Source organism: Terrapene carolina, unplaced genomic scaffold, assembly GCF_002925995.2.
Source record: "Terrapene carolina triunguis isolate 2854851 unplaced genomic scaffold, T_m_triunguis-2.0 Scaffold130, whole genome shotgun sequence".
Taxonomy (NCBI): Eukaryota; Metazoa; Chordata; order Testudines; family Emydidae; genus Terrapene; species Terrapene triunguis.
In genome coordinates, this window is record NW_020664481.1 from 12,621,664 (window position 1) to 12,639,416 (window position 17,753).

At 42.6% G+C, this 17,753-nt stretch overlaps 1 protein-coding gene across 2 annotated transcripts in view; it reads right to left on the reverse strand.

Annotated features, from left to right (window-relative positions):
* The window catches only part of RTF2 (replication termination factor 2), a 56,558-nt gene extending 39,537 nt beyond the window's left edge, over positions 1-17,021 (reverse strand). For both annotated transcript variants that reach the window (XM_024203388.3, XM_024203387.3), the window contains exons 1-5: positions 16,899-17,021; positions 14,826-14,920; positions 14,631-14,724; positions 11,440-11,579; positions 8,649-8,727 (exon numbers count right to left, since the gene is read on the reverse strand). In XM_024203388.3, the coding sequence (XP_024059156.1) occupies positions 8,649-8,727; positions 11,440-11,579; positions 14,631-14,724; positions 14,826-14,920; positions 16,899-16,967 (477 nt within the window). In that variant the 5' untranslated portion in view covers positions 16,968-17,021. The remainder of the gene's footprint in view (positions 1-8,648; positions 8,728-11,439; positions 11,580-14,630; positions 14,725-14,825; positions 14,921-16,898) is intronic.
* Positions 17,022-17,753: the final 732 nt, after the last annotated feature.

The following is a 17,753-nucleotide window of genomic DNA, read 5'->3' on the forward strand; positions in this document are numbered from 1 at the left end:
TCCCCTCCCGGGCTCCAGCTGCGCTGGGCAAGCGCCGGCCGGGGGCGCAGGGTCTGGGGGCTGCCCGGCAAACCGTGAAGCCGGTAGCACTCGGGCAGCCCTTTCCCCGTGGCTGGGAGTGGGAGGGGGCGGAGTTAGGGCGGGGAAGGGGCGGAATTGGGGCAGGGCTGGGGGTGGGGAAATGGGCGGGACCAGGGCCCGTGGAGGGTCCTCTTTTTTTATTTAATAGATATGGTAACCCTAGCTTGATGAAGTTGCGATTGCCTGCCTGAGGTGCTCACTTCTCCTTTTGCTCCCTCCACTTGTCTTTCAGAGAGGTTTAACCAAGTTAAGAATCTTGGTTTCACTTTTGACCATGGCCTGGCCTAGGGTTGCCAACTCTCTAATCACACAAACCCAAACACCTTTGCTATGCCCCTTCCCTTAGGCCGTGCCTACTCCACCCCGCCTCCCTCCATCTCTCACTCTCCCCCACCCTCACTCGCTTTCACCGGGCTTGTGCAGAGGGTTGGGGTGTGGGAGGGGGTGCGGGCTCTGGGCTGGGAGGTGGGGACGAGGGGTCAGAGTGTGGGAGGGGGCTCCAGGCTGAGCCTGGGACAGGAGGTTAGGGTGCAGAAGAGGGTGTGGGGTGCAAGCTCCGGCCAGGAGGCGCTTACCTCGGGCAGCTCCCGGGCAGTGGGGCCAAGGCAGGCTCCCTACCTGCCCTGGCCCCGCGCTGCTCCGAGAAGCAGCTGGCATGTCTGGCAGCAGCTCCGGGGGGCAAGAGGGGATGCAGGGGGCTCCGTGTGCTGCCCGCGCCTTCAGGGCCCCCCCCGGGGCGGCAGGGACATGCCAGCCACTTTTGGAAGCGGGGCAGGGCAGGCCTTAGCCCCGCTGCACCACCAGACTTTCAGCACCTAAAATCTCCCAGTTTGCCTTCAGTAGCCTCCGGGAGATAGGGCGTGATTCCAGGAAACTCCCGGCAAAACCGGGAGGGTTGGCAACCCTATGGCCTGCCCATGGAAGCATGAAACATATCTGACACTGTAAAAAAGTGTGTTTTTTGGTTGTGCAATCTGCATCTTAACCATTTGATGACCTCATAACAGCAACACAGACTCTAGTAGGGTGACCAGATGTCCTGATTTTATAGGGACAGTCCCGATTTTTGGATCTTTTTCTTATATAGGCTCCTATTACTCCCCACCCCCATCCCGATTTTTCACACTTGCTGTCTGGTCACCCTAGATTCTAGTGACAAATCTGGTTTACTGTAAATCCCTTGTCAGTCCTCTCATTGTGGCTACTCCTTCACGCACAGTTTCTTCAGAATGTTGCATCACAGTTGCTCCGTGGCTTGAGCTACCATGATCACACTACGCCTGCCCTGTATGCCTTATAGTTGGTGGCTATAAAGGAGCAGGTTAAAAATCAGCAGTCCCAGTTTTAAAGTCATAGACCCTAATGGCTTTGGATCCTGATTATATCAAGGTCTACCTACTAGTGGAACTTGTACTAATGGCTCTTACTAAATGCCTTTGAGATGGACATTATCAACTTGAAAACTAGACATTTTCTAAAAACAGAGTTAAAATAATTTCAGCTATTATACCTGTTGCTTAATCACCCTGTTAATCTCTGCAGCTTCACAATAGTTTCCTTTTTTATAATGTTTTTTCATTCCGGTTGCTACATGAAACATTCACACAAAAACAATAGACTGACTGACTACACAGGAAGAGAATGAAAATGTCCATTATATGCCAAGTACTAGCTCATCAGCTGGTGTCAGTCAGCATAGCTCTATTAAAGTCTGTGGAGCTACAGCTGGTGTAAAAGTGAAGATCATGTCCAAGTTGCTGACAAACGAACAAAGAAATGAGACAGGAATTTTTCTTCCTTCAAACTCCAAATTTAGTAATCTGAGGTGCTATCTGCAACATTAGTAGGTGAAACGATTTCAGATCAAAGTCCAATATTGAAATTGAAAGCCTTTTACAAGCACACAATTCCTTCTGAAGTTGACAGGAAATCATGCTGCTGTTCTATTGGATCCTGCATTGTGGAACACATCTCCACGAAACCACCTCATTTTGTGTTGTCCAACCATCCAAAGGTGCTTCCAGAAAAATGTTTCTGTTCTCCCAGTTCCTTTCTTTTTTCTCTCAAAGTCATATCCTGCCATTGCTATTTTAGAAGTGTGGCATCTTACTGATATTATATTTGTTTTCTCCTTTTCTACAGCAGCTCCAGGGTTTTCAAAAATACTATTCTGTATACCGCTCAATCAAATGAAAAACTTTAGAAATATTTAGGCCTTTTCTAGAATCAGAGTCGCTCGGGTTTAACCATAAATTGGGTGAAAAACTGATTTAGTTAAACCTGTGCATTGTGGATAATCTTAATCCAATTCAAATCAGGTTTATATCAATTTGTCTTAAATTGATTACATTTAAATTTAATTAATATAAAACAGATTAAACTGCATTGAGTGTGTCTAGTTTTTCACTAGTGTAAATCACACTTTTGGTAAAACTGGTGCAAATTTTAATACAGACAAGGGGTAATGTTTCCAAAACAGCCCAAATGATTTAGGAGCCTAAATCTTTAAAGAGGCTCTAAGTGCCTCTGTCACTAATGAAAATTTTAACTAAGGCCTTAATTCTTCAAATTCTCTTTTTACATAAAGCACAAATATAAAGTTTTATCCATTTTCCAATAGATTTTGGCCAGATGGAGTTAAATTTTAGCAGAAGCATTCAAAAGGGTTTATCCTTCAGGTGATAAGAGAAAAGATACAATTAATCTGTTTCTTAATAATACAGACTTGTGTTCGACCTCTCATGCTCTAAGTGTTAGGCTTTGTCTACACTGGCAAGTGAAAAACAAAACTTTTGTCGTTCCGAGATGTTAAAAAAATTAAACACACACACCCCAAAAGACAAAAGTTTTGCTGACAACAAACACCAGTTTGAACAGCGTTTTGTCGGCAGGCTAACACCGCTTATTGAGGGTGGAAGTTTTTTGTCAGCAGGAGATCTCTCTCCTGCCAACAAACAGCGGCTACACTGCCTATCTTTTAGTGGTACGGCTGTAGCGGCACAGCCATGTCGCTAAAAACTGTGTAATGTACACATAGCCTTAGTTGTTCTACAGGTTTCACATTTTTAATGGCAGCTCTGACTTGAATCCTAGAGCAGTGGGAGACAGGTGTGAAGAATGGAAAAACAGTTTTAAAGCAACTACTGTGTGTGTAAAAACAACTTCAAAAAATTCTCAAATGTTAACTGTTGCCTAGTGCCTCTAATGAAAGAAAGCCGCTATGACGGTTGCCTCTTGTACTCTTTCCTGTTTTGTTAGCAAAACAAAATATGAACCAGGACTTTAAAAGTTTCCAGCTACAGAAGAAGAATTTAGATGGGCAATATATTTCAGATTTGCTTTATGCAAGGTTTTTGCTGGGAATTAATCAAGTTATTTCAGTGTTGGGGGACCCTTGTCTGAAAAAAAAAAATGCAAAAACTGCTATCCCTTCCTTCCAAGTACCTAGGGATTTCAGAAGCCTCTGAACACGGTACAATATGTACCTCATTGAAATGAGCTGAGGCAACCTGAACTGTCTTTTGTTACCTTAAATCTGACTCAAACATGCATATGCAAGTTGTTTTTGTGGACCTGCATTTCAGAGACACCATACAAGACACCCTTCCAAATGTGGTTACCTGAGCTGCATGTGAAATTTAGCATATACACTTTTATGTTGCAAAATGTGAGCATGAATTTAGCGTGGTGCAGAAATTTGGGGGGCTGACTCATGATTTCCCCTTGTTTGTATAATGGATACAGTTTTTATTTTAAATTGGAGGAGGAAGTCGATGGCATGGAAGAAATAACTTGTTTCTCTTTCCTGTGTATGCATCCTATCTGATGAACTAGCCCAGGGCATGACTGACTGGCATGCTCTCGGCGATTACCTATATGAAACCTAAGGTGCAGAGTTCAGACAAAAAATGTTGGGCTATTATATAAGCCATAGTCTACGTCAATGTTTCCCCAAGACAATGAGTCTTCTGAATTTCATCACTGTCAGAAAGCATCTCTCTAAGTTCCTTTGGGAAGCACTTGGTGTTTAGCTGTTTGCTAATTACTAGGTATCCAGATTAGTCTGTGGGCTCACAATTTAAGTGGACATACAAAATAGATTTTTTTTTAAATGAACTTTTACACAGTTGAGATTAGTCGGGAATAGAGTGACTACTCAAACTCCAGATTTATGCTCTATGGGTATGTATTTATGCTGCCTATTGTGTCCTCTTGGGTGATGCAAACTAAGAGGTCTCAGGATTGTCAGCTAGGTTTTTAGGGTAAAGTGCAGGTTAAGACATTCATCTGTAATAAAATAGTGGACACAGAAATACTTATTGACCAACAATGGACTTATTTTAACCTAATGTAAAATAACCCAATTTTTGATGAGTTGTCAAACAAGCAGGTGACTAAAACAAAAGTGTTTCAACTATTCAGCACAACAGAGTATATGATATCTGAGGACAGTTTATCAACTTTAGTCATAATATCTATGTTTAACTATCCCCTTCCTCTCCTCCTTAAAAAATACAAAGTTGTCCACCGATTGAATCAATTAGATATTGGATATGAAGAAAGGGAGCATAATCAAACACATGGCCTATGGGTTATGCTGTAATAAGCTTACATTTCTCCTACACACACAAAAAATCCATTTAACTTTGCAATCAGCGTACTCATAAGAGCCATGCTAGAGCTGATCATTATTGCATCAGAAGTTGCTTCTTCTGAGAACATGTTCTCACTTATCTTTAAGATACAGGTTAGCAAAACAGAATGTCTTTAAATACACCAGCTAGCACAACAGAAGCTGTCGCCATTGCCACTATTTAGAATGTAGCTTCCAAGACGTCTCTGTGGGAATTGGTAAAATCCAGAGTTCAATATTGTGGAAGGCCTTGTGTTCCGAGAGACAGCCTATACCAGATATTAACAAACGGTGTTCCTAATAGTCAATCACTAATCATAGAACATACTATATATAGAAAATGACAGCTTTTTTACTACATGTTCTCACATTCACTTCAGTTTTTACGATAGAAAATGACAGCTTTTTTACTTCTTATTCTCACATTCACTTCAGTTTTTAAATCCACTACTGCACAAAGAAAAAGAGTGCACCAGGGGAATACAGCTAATTATTGCTTTCAATATAAACAAACCATTAACTACCAGAAAGCATAGAAACCAGCTCCCTAAGGGCCCTAAACTTCTACTCACTTTCTGTGCATGAGGCAACTGGATCAGGGCTATCTTTTCTGAACATTCAACTCTACTCTAAGTTCTTCAGTCTTAAACACATATCAAAGGAAGTGCAGACCAAAATATAGGTCCTGGTCTACACTTAAAGATTTTACTATGTCAGTTAGGGGTGGGATTTTTGTTTTTAAACCAACAAAGCTATGTCTGTAAAAGTCCTACTGTACATACAGTTCCACCAGAATAGTTAATGTTGGTTTCCCGAACTAGCATAAACTACACTGGTAAAATCACTTTTATACTGATATCAGTGCATCCACACTAGAGCATTTTGCTAGTATAGCTATACTAGTAAAACTATACCAGCCAACCTCTCCTAGTGTAGACAAGGCCTAGAATGAGTCCACTGAAAACTTGTGTTAAGAATCAGAGTCCCCAGATGTACTTAAGTCAACTGTATATATACATATTTTTAAGAGTCAAACTACTATACAGTTTCCTTTAGAAGGTGGCAGAGTCAGATTTTTACCCATTTGTTTCTGGATGCCAGTATATCATTAGTCTGGTGATACAAGCACACTAGCGCTCCAGAAGCCCCACAACATACCTCGCGCAGCTGCTTGGAGCCATGCTGAGACCTTGGATTGCATCACTATCTGGGGAGAAGCACTGTTTCAGGAAGCTGTTGTGGTTAGCCACAGAAATAAAGCTTGTGTGAAAAGCAGATGTTCACGAGGGGCAAGAGCAGGATGCCAACTAGTGCTGGAAAAAGCTCAAGCAGCTCAGAAGAAAATACACTGAAACAAGAGATCAAATGAGACATTCTGGTAGGGGACATGTGATCTGTCCATTTTTGGATGAACTAGACAGGATTCTACAAAAATATAGTACTAGCCATTCCAGGCAGTATTTGGAGACTGGTGGTGGCTCTCTCCCCCTACTGAGGATGACTGGCTAGACCCACGGGAAAATGAGCAGGAGGATGCTGGAGAGGAGCTGTCCCTTTTTTGTGACTCAGGACCCTGACGACGGCCAGCTGGAAAGCCAGTCCCAGTTCTACTGTGTTACAATGGACCCAGTTCCTGCCCTGCATTGTCTGAGGCCGAACACCAGGCTGGAACTGAAGGGTCAGATCCCCTAGAACTTTGGCATCTAAATACCTATCTTTACAATCTATTTTTTATTGTTATTGTTGGTGGATGTGAGCTAGGAGCCCCCACCTCCCTCCCATCCTGCCCTTGTGCTGCTTCAAAATGGTGCCCCCAGCATGGTGCAGTGGAAGTTTGTACCCCACCCCTCCTCTGTCCTCCTAAGGAAAAAGGACAGGATTGGGAGACAGGATTCTAGCCCCAGTTCTGCCAAACTAACTCTAAAATAGTTCTGAATCAGTTAAAATTGAACCAGCAGAGGAGTTTAAGACTTGATGTAGACCTACTACAATCACAATTATACTGAAAGCAGTATTGAAATGTTAGCAGCAGTTATTTGGGAATACACTTTTATACAAGCATTCAAGGAGCATGAGCCTGTACTGGGACCACCAAAATTCTCTACTATATTCAGACCTTGTATGACTTTTGGACAAATCAGTAAACATCCCTGCACCTGAGCTTCAACATCTGCAGAACCAAGACAATGTCATGTAACCACCATGCTGTTACTAATTAAAGACAAATGCAGCAGCTGAATCTTCATTCCAGTGGTCCACGGACCATGAGTCCTATTCTCTTAAATACTCCAGGAGAAATACCACTAAAACAAATGTGTGGGTCTATCTGCTAGATCTAGTATACATGAACTTCGTATACCTATGGTGCAGAATGAATATTAATTTTAATCAAGAAAAGCTTGCATATGTGATGTTTCAGCTTTTTCTAGCAGCTAGTGCAATTCATAGATTCCAATGCCACTGTGATCATCCATTTTGACCTCCTGTATAACACAGGCCATAGACCTTCCCCAAAATAATAGCTAGAGCATTTATTTTAGAAAAACATCCAATCTTGATTTTAAAATTGTCAGTGAAAATCCACCACAACCCTTGGTAAGTTGCTCCAATGGTTAATTACTCTCACCATTAAATATTTACACCTTATTTCCCGTCTGAATTTGTTTAGCTTCAATTTCCAGCCACTAGATTGTGTTATATCTTTTTCTGTTAGAATTGACGAGCCTATTATTAAATACTTGTTCTCCATGTAGGTGCATATAAACTGTCACCCCTTAACATTCTCTTTGTTAAGCTAAATAGATTGAGCTCCTTGAGTCTATCACAAAAATCCTTTAATCATTCTCATGGCTCTTCTCTGAACCCTCTCCAATAACTCAACATCTTTCTTGAATTGTGGGTACCAGAACTAGATACAATATTCCAGCAGCAGTCACACCAGTGCCTAATAACAAGGTAAAATAACCTCTCTACTCCTACTCGAGGTTTCCAGTTTTTGCATTAGCCCTTTGTCCACAGCATTGCACTTGGAACAATGAAGAACAACAACAAACAAAATTATCAATGGAATACCCTAAAATAGAGAAAATATTCTTTTTTGAGCACACTGTCTTCAAGAACAAGTCAAATAACAGAAGCAAAAATAGAGTAAATAACTCTCTTGTGCATTCATATCATTGCTTCTAGAAAAACATTAAGTGAAGAAAGGAAATCCATCTGCACCTTGAATTTCATCAAGAATTCACATCAGTGTTTAAGTATTTATGTACCAACACATAAGACTGTTTTACAATGTTAAAATCATACACAGTAACGTAATATATATAGTGTTACTTTTTCATCTGGTGAGATTGCTGTACTAGTTTTCCAAGCAGAATAATTCAAAGTAACTTGTCTTTTACTGTAAGTATTGAGATTATTTAACTATTTAAAAATCTGGGAAAAAGTTATCTGACGTTTTAACGTTATAAATGGGTCAAAAGATTTTTTTAAAAATAAAAACAAAAAATGGCAAGTATTCAGCAAATATAAAAAACAACCTTTTCTTGAACTGAAATTAAAAGACTACAGTGTCTGGGGAAAATAATAAAATGAACAAAACATTTGATTTTGGAGAATAGCTGATATAAAACCAAACTAACTTTAAGAATAAGGGTTTTAAGATGTGCATTTCCCAAGTTAATCACAAAGGAACTATTACACTCAATTCTGTTAAAAGGATATAAAGTATTATTTTCAGGTTACTAGAAAAGTGAAATCTTTGAGTTTTGCAGATGCAACCTCAATTTGTATGTGCATCTGTTCAAATTTTTGTGTGAAGAAGCATTTGCATCTGGCATAGAGAGTCTGTATATTTATGTGTACACCCAAACTATGGCCACATTTACTCCTATGTGTTTTTAAAGCAAAAACAAGATTTAAAGATTAAACTTACCCGGTGACAAACTTCTGTTTTAATTTCTTTAAGAGCACGTTCAGAGAACACACAGCCACAATTCCGCAAAAAACAAAACCTTGGAAAAAAATAAAACCAGAGTAATTTGATTGTAACATTTTAGAAAATTTAGTTTACCAGTAACAGACATTTTATTTTATACATGTGTAATAAATAAATTAAACCAACACTGCAGATGGCAGCAAGTAATTTACCTGTTAGCTTTTTGTACACCTCCTTGTGGCTAATCAAGAGAAACACAAGTATGCCATAGCTAATTTGCATTAATGATAGTGAGACTCATTATAATTACTAACTAAACAAACAAAAATCAAACATTCTGAATTATGCTATGTACTTTGTTAATTTATTCTGACTAGTCTAATTTAGTTTATTTTTATACTATTTCAGTGAATACTAACAAGTTTACTACAACCTCTCAAAAATTAATGAATTCTTACAAGACCTCACTATACTTTGCTACTGATCCATGTAGGTTCCCCAGATCCTCTGAAGTATCTAAGCATTAATCAAACTCTCGTATTTGTATGAGGAGCACTCTGATGAGTGATGGACACTCTCCACCATGATTTTTCCTGTTGTGGCTGCTGCAAAGATCATATTCCTAGCCCATCACTTTCCTAATCCGTGTCGCCCCTTCCTTTGCACACCTCCACTGGCTCCACTTTCTCTATCACATCAAACATAAGCTGCTTGTATTAATTTTCAAGACCCTTCAGTCTATCCCCATTTTATCGTCTCTCATTCACGAATGAGCCACCAATCAGCCCACCAGCCTCTATCGCCTACTTGTTAAATTTTCAAATAAATTTCCTCATATATTTTCCATAGGCTTCCCCTCACACTTGTGAGATGCCCCCTGCAAACATGCACTAAGCTACCCATTATCCAAAATTATAATGATAATAAGGTTCCTTCAAAACCTCTCTCAAAAGCATTTAGGAAAAATGTGACCAAACTGGAAAGAGTCCACAGGAGAGCAATCAAAATGATAAAAGGTTCAGAAAACCTGACTTATGAGAAAAGGTTAAAAAAATCTGGGCATGTTTAGTTTTGAGTAAAGACAACTGAGGGAGGAGCTGATAACAGTCTTCCAATATTTTAAGGGCTGTATACAGAAAGAATTGTGATTAATAGTCCTCCATGAAGGCATGACAAGAAATAAGAGGCTTAATCTGCAGCAAGGGAGCTCTAGGTTAGACATTAGGAAAAACTTTCTAATTATAAGGGTAGTTAAGCTCTAGAGCAGGAAGCTTTTAAAAACAACTGGACAAACACCTGTCAGGGATGGTCTGTTTACTTGGTCCTGCCACAGTGCAGGGGGCTGGACTTGACTTCTCAAAGTCCCTTCCAGCCCTACATTTCTATGATTCTAAGATTCTATGTGTCTGTCAGGGAGGGTTTAGGTATACTTAATCCTGCCTCAGCACAGGGGGCTGCACTAGATGACCTCTGATGTCCATTCCAGCCCTACATTTCTATGATGTTTACAACAAAAAGTTGGTAATGGTTAGGCTGCTGAGACCACAGTCTATCATGCTGACCAATATGCTCTCACTGTTTCCTTGTACTCCCCAATCTGCATCGCTTTATTATCTCTTAATTTATAGATTGTAAGATCCTTAGGGCAGGGATTGTCTTTTTTTGTTGTTGTTCTTGTGTGACTGTACAGCGCCTAACACAATGAGGCCCTGGTCCATTAGTAAGGCTCGAAGGCACTACAGTAACACCAATAGTAAATAAATAATAATGTTGGGGCTATTCATAGTAATTCTCAAAGCATTTGATTTGAAAATTAATTTGAGAAGTGGATTAAACATAATGGCCATTTTTAAAAATATGAACTTAAGTAAAATGTAGAGTCTAAAAGCGGTTTAGCTAATTTTATGATTCCTACCATAATTCAGTTTTCCAGTGTTCAATATAAAATTTTTTGAAGTTAAGACAAACATAATTCTTACTTTTATACAATCCAAAATAACCATGTTACTGTGCATAAATAAATAACATAACAAATTTTCTGCTAACTACTAAATGAGCAGTATTGCCAATGGGAGCTATATTCTTAACATTGTCTTTGAGATATTCAGAAAGGGAAAGAGAAAAAAGTGTGAGACGGATCTGTTAATGATTCTGTATAAGGTTTATATGCTTTGGGAAAGAGCTTCCTTTCCAACAACCCGATATGGCAAAAAAAAAAAAAAAAAAAAAACAAAGCTTCAAAGTACCATTAAGTAAGAGTCATCCCCTCCTCCATCCTGAAACACTTGCTGACATTAAAAAGAAAGCATTCAGGAACCGATAAATGAGCAATTAGGCATTCACCTGCCTGACTGTTAGTTACTGAATATAGTACAATTTAAAATGGATTCTTGGAATGAATAAGCATTAAAGAAGAACATTTTTCTTGCCTGGGGTAATTATTTTGAGAGGCGGAATATTAGGTCAATCATCATCATAAAGAAAATGGGTGAGGAGATCTTGAACATAATTTGGTAGACTTCCACTCTAATTCCACAGATCTGCCACTATTACATTCCTCCAAAATAATGTGTCACAACAGAACTCCCTGGGGCTCCCCCCGCACCACTGAAGTTAATAGGAGTTTTGCAGTAGACTTTCAGAGGGAGAGGGATTAGAGCCCCCTAATGGAGTTATGACAATTTACAGCTGCTCAGGATCTGCCCTCCCAATATTTTAACAGTTTCTACAATATTAATTTACACAGTTCTAAGTAAAGTCCAGTTAAAGTTACATGTACGATACTAACCGATGCCTTCCATTCATTTCCAAGCCCACCACAGGGCAAATAAAGCGTGCACACTGGATGTCGTCATATTTATCACCTTTTGTGTTCCCTTTATCACCTTTCCAAGCTGGATTATCTGCAAGGTTCAGCTCTGTTACATTCTGGAAGAGACAAAGGTAAGTTTTTAAATTGTGTTCTAATGATGCTTGAGACATGTTGAAGTGGTGATGTTCCTGAAGATACATTTTCCTTTATGGCTTTGTAGTGGGGCAGTTGCCCCACTTTGGCAGAGGGGGGTGAAAGCAGGCTGGAGGGAGCCTGTGCAGAACCCGGCCAATCAGAGAAGGGCAGAAAGGCAGCCAATCAGGGCCAGGCTGGGCCCTACATAAAGGCTGCAAAGCAGAGGCAGCAGTCCCTTCCTGACAAGCAAGGGAGAAGGACTGGCTCCCTGTAGACAGAGCACCTAGGCGAGAGCAGTGCTGGGCAGGCTCAGGGGAGCAGAGCGAGAGCTCCGGCCTGTTACATGCCAGGCGGCGGCCCCTGACGAAAAGGGCCAAGAAGATATAAGGACCAAGGAGAAGTGGCCCAGCGTACACAGGGAAAAGAGGGGATTGAAGGAGGGCAGTGGGAGGCTACCGCTAGAGGGTTCTGTAGTGGGAAGGCCTGGGTCCTCCCCTCCCCTCTTACACCGCACCTTACCATGAAGGAGCATGGCCAAAGGACAGTGCCTGAGGCAAGGGACTAGACTTTGGGGCAGCAGGTGCAGACTGAGGACTGCTGATACCCCCGGAAGGGAGGAAAACAGAGCAGGGGCACAGCCAAAGGGCTGTGTCCAGAAGAGGATGCCGCAAGCCAGGGAGCAATGCGGGTCCCAGACAGCACAGCAGGCAATGGGTGGGACACCACCCGCAGAGGGCGCTCCACGGCTAGGACAGAGCTAATTCCTGGAGCAACCAGCAGGAGGCGCCGCGGTGGTGAGCACAACCTGTTATAGGCTTATTATATGAAGAAATGATGAAATTCAACAAAGACAAGTGCAAAGTACTACAGTTAGAAAGGAAAAATCAACGGCACAACTACAAAATGGAGAATAATTGGCGAGGGTGTAGTACTGCTGAAAAGGATCTGGGGTTATAGTGGAGCACAAATTGAATGAGTCAACAATGTGATGCAGTTGCATAAAAGACTAATATTCTGAGGTATATTAACAGGTGTGTCATCTATAAGGCACAGGAGGTAATTGTCCCACTCTACTCAGCACTGGTGAGGCCTCAACTGAAGTACTGTGTCCAATTCTGGGCACCATACTTTAGGAAAGATATGGACAAACCGAAGAGAGTCCAGAGGAGAGCAACAAAAATGCAAAGGTTAGGAAAATCTGATATGAGGAAAGGTTAAAAAAAATTGGGCATGTTTAGTCTTGAGAAAAGATAACTGAGGGGGGGACCTGATAACAGTTTTTCATATGTTATGGCTGTATATAAAGAGAACTGTGATCAGTAGTTCTCCATGCCCACTGAAGGTGGGGCAAGAAATAATGGGCTTAATCTGCAGCAAGGGAGATTTAGATTAGATATTAGGAAAATCTTTCTAACTATAAAGGTAGTTAAATCCTGGAATAGGCTTCCCAGGTAGGTTGCGGAATACCCATCACTGGAAATTGTTAAGAACAGTTTGGACAAACACCTGTCAGGGATGGTCCAGGTTCGCCTGGTTTTGCCTCAGCACAGGGGCCTGGACTTGATGACTTCACAAGGTCCCTTACAGTCCTTCGTTTCTATGATTCTATTTTATATTAGAGCCTTCAATCACATTTATAATGACAATGACATTTTAGTGTCACAGACTGTAAAGTTTTTATAAGTTCAGCCATACAGCAGCTCTGAAATTTTACACCTGCAAAATGTTTGACATATCTGGCATGGGAGACTCAGGATTCTATTCCTGACTGGCAGTGTTCTAACAGTGTCCTAATTCTGCAATACAGTATAAAGATTTAAAAATAAATATTTACAAAGTGGCCATATTGGCTCAATATCAACTAGCCTCTTTCCCAGTTTAGCCTCACTGTGCCTCTCTTTACCCACTGTTTAAAAGGTGATAATACCACCTGTGTTACAGGAGTGGTATGGGCTTGGCTATTAAATAGTGACATGCAAGGTATCATGAGTAAGGCTACGTTTTAGTCACAAGTATTTTTAGTAAAAGTCACAGACAGGTCACAGGCAGTAAACAAAAATTCATGGCCCGTGACCTGTCCATGACTTCTACTAAAAATACCCATGACTACAACTTGGGGGTCTGCCTGGAGGCCCCGCAGGTGCTGCGGGAGGGCGGCCCAGATGGTGTGGACGGGGGGAGGGCAGCGGCGTGCGGCCTGGGATCCCACTGGTGCGGGAAATTTTGGCGAGGCCGGCTGGCTCCCTACCTGGCTCTGCGTCTCTCCCCACTGCAGCAGCAGAGTTTGGGTGTGGGAGGGAGAAGGGGGCTGGGGCACAGGACGGGGTGAGGTGGGCTCTGGGCGGCGCTTACTTGGCGGGCTCCCCGGAAGCAGCAACATCCCCCTTGCTCAGCTCTTAGGCGGAGGCATGGCCAGGCAGCTCTGTGACAATCCCACAGCCTTAATCATGAGCTATTCACAGAGCAAAAGGTGATCCAAATGCAGCTCTAAATTCTATGAGGTGACATGGGCAACTCTCATGTTTAATGAAGAAGTGCAGCTTACGAAGACAACACGGTACAGCATGCAATACTCCACTTCAGGACAGGACAAATGCCTGTTTGGATCAAGATGGAGTACAGCAACTGGGTGTAGTAGTTTCCACAGGTTGCATCCTCACAGTATAGAAGAAAGTGACTGAAATCTGCTCCATTTTATACAGACTGGGTACAGACTTTGGCTGCCTAGCAATTTGAGATTGTCACCATTAGTTAAAAGTATGTGTTCCCCTCCCATACAATATATCATAAAAAGACAGATAGCCTGCAGTATAGCAGCAGTGTCTCCGATATTGTAAGCCAACACAACTGCTACCAAAGTATCAGACTGCCTAGAAATGAGATGCTAAATTTACATGCTATATAAGAATTTACAAACTTATTTGCTAAACTTTCCATTTTGAACTGGAAAGAGTGCCAGAACAGTACTTGAAAAATTAAGATATTAATTGTCTGCCTTTTAGAATCAGATTTAAATTTTGGCATCCACTTACCTTAATGCTCCTGATATATGATGCAGCCTGCACAAGCGATTTATCAGATGACTTATCCAGTAAAAATTCAATGATAGCATCTTTGTTATACAGCCTACAACATAAAATTTGTAGTCAAAATTCTGACTTTCATAAACTACATTTATTCAAAAATTAGTATTTTTATCAAGAAAGCTAAAGAATAAACAATCATACCTGCCCAGCTCACAGGCTACAATTGGTCTCCTTAGTTCTTCTTGACTCAGTGTGCAGTAGTACCACTGTGCCACTAATTCTGCATTTTTGTCAACCTGAAGGAGGAAAAAACACTGGTTTATCATTCATTTCAGATGGATTTTTCCCACTGGCAGATTTATCATTCAAACCTTTACATTTGAAACCAGCACCCACACCCTACAAAATGACAAACAACCACCCTCTGGGCTCAAATTCACCTGATAAAATGCTTTTTCAAAACTTTCAGTGAAGATTCTGCACATTTGCTAGGTTAGACCTTGATTTAGTGTTATGGGAAACAAGTGTTTTGCCTATGTCTGACTTGGAGCCCAATCCTGCTAACCTTTACTCATGCAAGTAGCCCCACTGATTTCAATAGGACTCCTGTCAGACAAATGTCTAACTGCATGTGTTACCACTGCATTAGATTATAAACTCAACTAGGAAGGTGGAGAGGGACAGCAGAGGGAGTGTCTTCTAGTGCTATGGTTTTCAACCTGTGGTCTGCGGACTGCTGGAAGTCTGAAGACTATGTCTAAGGGGTCTGCAAAAAGTTGTCATTATCACAGAACAGCAGCTTTTAACCTTGGGTCCACAGACTATGTCTAAGACTTCCAAAGGGGTCCGTGCCTCCATTTGGAATTTTTGAGGGGTCTGAAAATGGAAAAAAAAGTTGAAAACCACTGTTCTAGTGGTTCCAACCTTTTTGTTGGAGCCCCTTCCTTGGGATGGATTGAAAAAGGACAATGTTGTTCCTTATATTTTGTCTATTATCATCTGTTCTCTATTCTTCTGTCTTCCCCCCCTCCTCTCTCTTCCCTCACTCATCTGTTAAAGTTTTTCTGCTCACTTGTCTCTTTCCACCTGTTCCTCTTCTCCCCTAAGGCTGTGGCTGCCTGTCGATATGACCCAATGCTAAGGCAAGTGAAACGAGAGCAGAAAAGCAAAGTTTGGGCTGGTAGGCTGTTGCCTGAGCCTACAACCTGTAAATGTGAACTACTACTTCAGCTGAGCACATTGTGGGCCGGAAGAGAAATAGGAAGAGAATATGGATGGATTTAAAACAGCTGCTTGGTGCTTTATACATGGCAAAATGTTTGCCATGTTTGTGTACACTCATGGGGATGGCCATGAGGTCCTGCAGCTTTTTCCATTCACACTGATTCTCTCCTCTGATCTGCCCCTCAAGGCAAGAGCAGATAAAATCATTGAGAACACTGTACATGCTTGATACATTAAAAAAAAATAGAAGAGATCTAACTAGCTGTCAGAATGCCTTTAGTGCCATAGTGTAATACAGACATTGCCATACTGAATCAGATCATTGATCCATCTTGTCCATTATTCTGTCTCCAGGAGTAGCCAATACTGGATGTCTTCAGAGGAATAACTGCCCATAGGGGAAGTTTCTTCCTAACTCCATGCAGCTAGTGGGTTGGCTTATCCCCAGAAACACGGGTGCTTACATCCGATTGGACAAAAAGTGCATAATGTAACCATAGCTAGCATCCAAGAATGCACCCATAGGAACACACAACCCCTTTTGAATCTCCCTGAACTGCTGGCTATCACTACCATGTAGCGGTGAACAGCAGGTGAGTGCCATGCTGTGCAATAAGTGGCGCACTCTGCCCGTTTTACTGGCATGAAGTCTAGCTTCATTCCCATAACAAGCCGTCACAAAAAGCTGCCGCGCTCGGTCAGTGTCAGATAAAGAACAACCTCCACCTGGAAAAACAGGCTGCAGCCTCACATTTCCCCCCGGGGGTCTGCAGGGGGGAGAGAGAGATTCCAGAGGGGTTTGCAATCGCCAGCTCCGAGACTCAGGGCTATTTCTCTAAGAGTCACTAACAGGCTTACAGCGGGGATCTCCAGCTGTTTTACTAGGGGAATCCCCTGGCTTCCTGTTCAAACCTCGACTGCAGGCCCAGCTCCCCCTCAGTGACCAGGCTTTCCACACCCCCGGGGGGGCTCCAATCCCCGCCCCCCCCCCGTACCCTCGCGGACCGGGCCAGCCGCCCCCAGCCATGGCTCCCTGGACCACACTCCTACCTTCTCGACCTTACGAGGCCCTTTCACTAATTCGTGTCTCTTGGGGATGGTCCCCCCGTCGCAACCCATCGTTCCCTTCCAATCTGCACTTCCGCGTCGTCCCCTCTCCCACAACAAACGTACTTCCGGTAGGATGAAGAGTGCTTCCGGCGCACGAGGATGACGCTCCAGGGACTTGGGTTGCTAAGGTCCCCTAGCAACCAGTCACCCGAGGGGTGGGGGAAGGGGAGGAGGTTGAGGCTGTGGCCTTGAGCTCAGTGTCCGTCCCTGTATGGATTCAGTGGCTGGTGGGAGGGCCCATCCTGATCCCACACTAGGGCCCTGGGAAATACGCACTGTATCACAGAGCACTACAGGGCCCCCACAGGTCACCCCAAACCTGCACGCACAGGCACTGGGGGTTGGGCCCTGGCACACAGGAATGGCACTGACACACAGCCACATGGGGATTGGCTTTGGCACATGGGGATGAACACTGATATACAGGGGTACATGGGGATAGGCACTGACACACAGGGATGGGTACTAACATACAGATACATGGGGACGGGCACTAGGGTTGCCAACCCTCCAGGATTGTCCGGGAGTCTCCAGGAATTAAAGATTAATCTTTAATTACAGATTATGTCATGTGATGAATCCTCCAGGAATACACTCAACCAAAATTGGCAACCCGTGTGGGCACTGACAGATGGGGGTGGGCACTGACATATAGGCGCATGGAGATGGGCCCTGGGTCATGGGGCTGGGCACTGACGTACAAGCACATGGGGATGGTCACTTAGACACAGGGACGGGAACTGATATATAGGCACACTAGAATGGCACAAACATATGGGGATGGGCACTGGCATG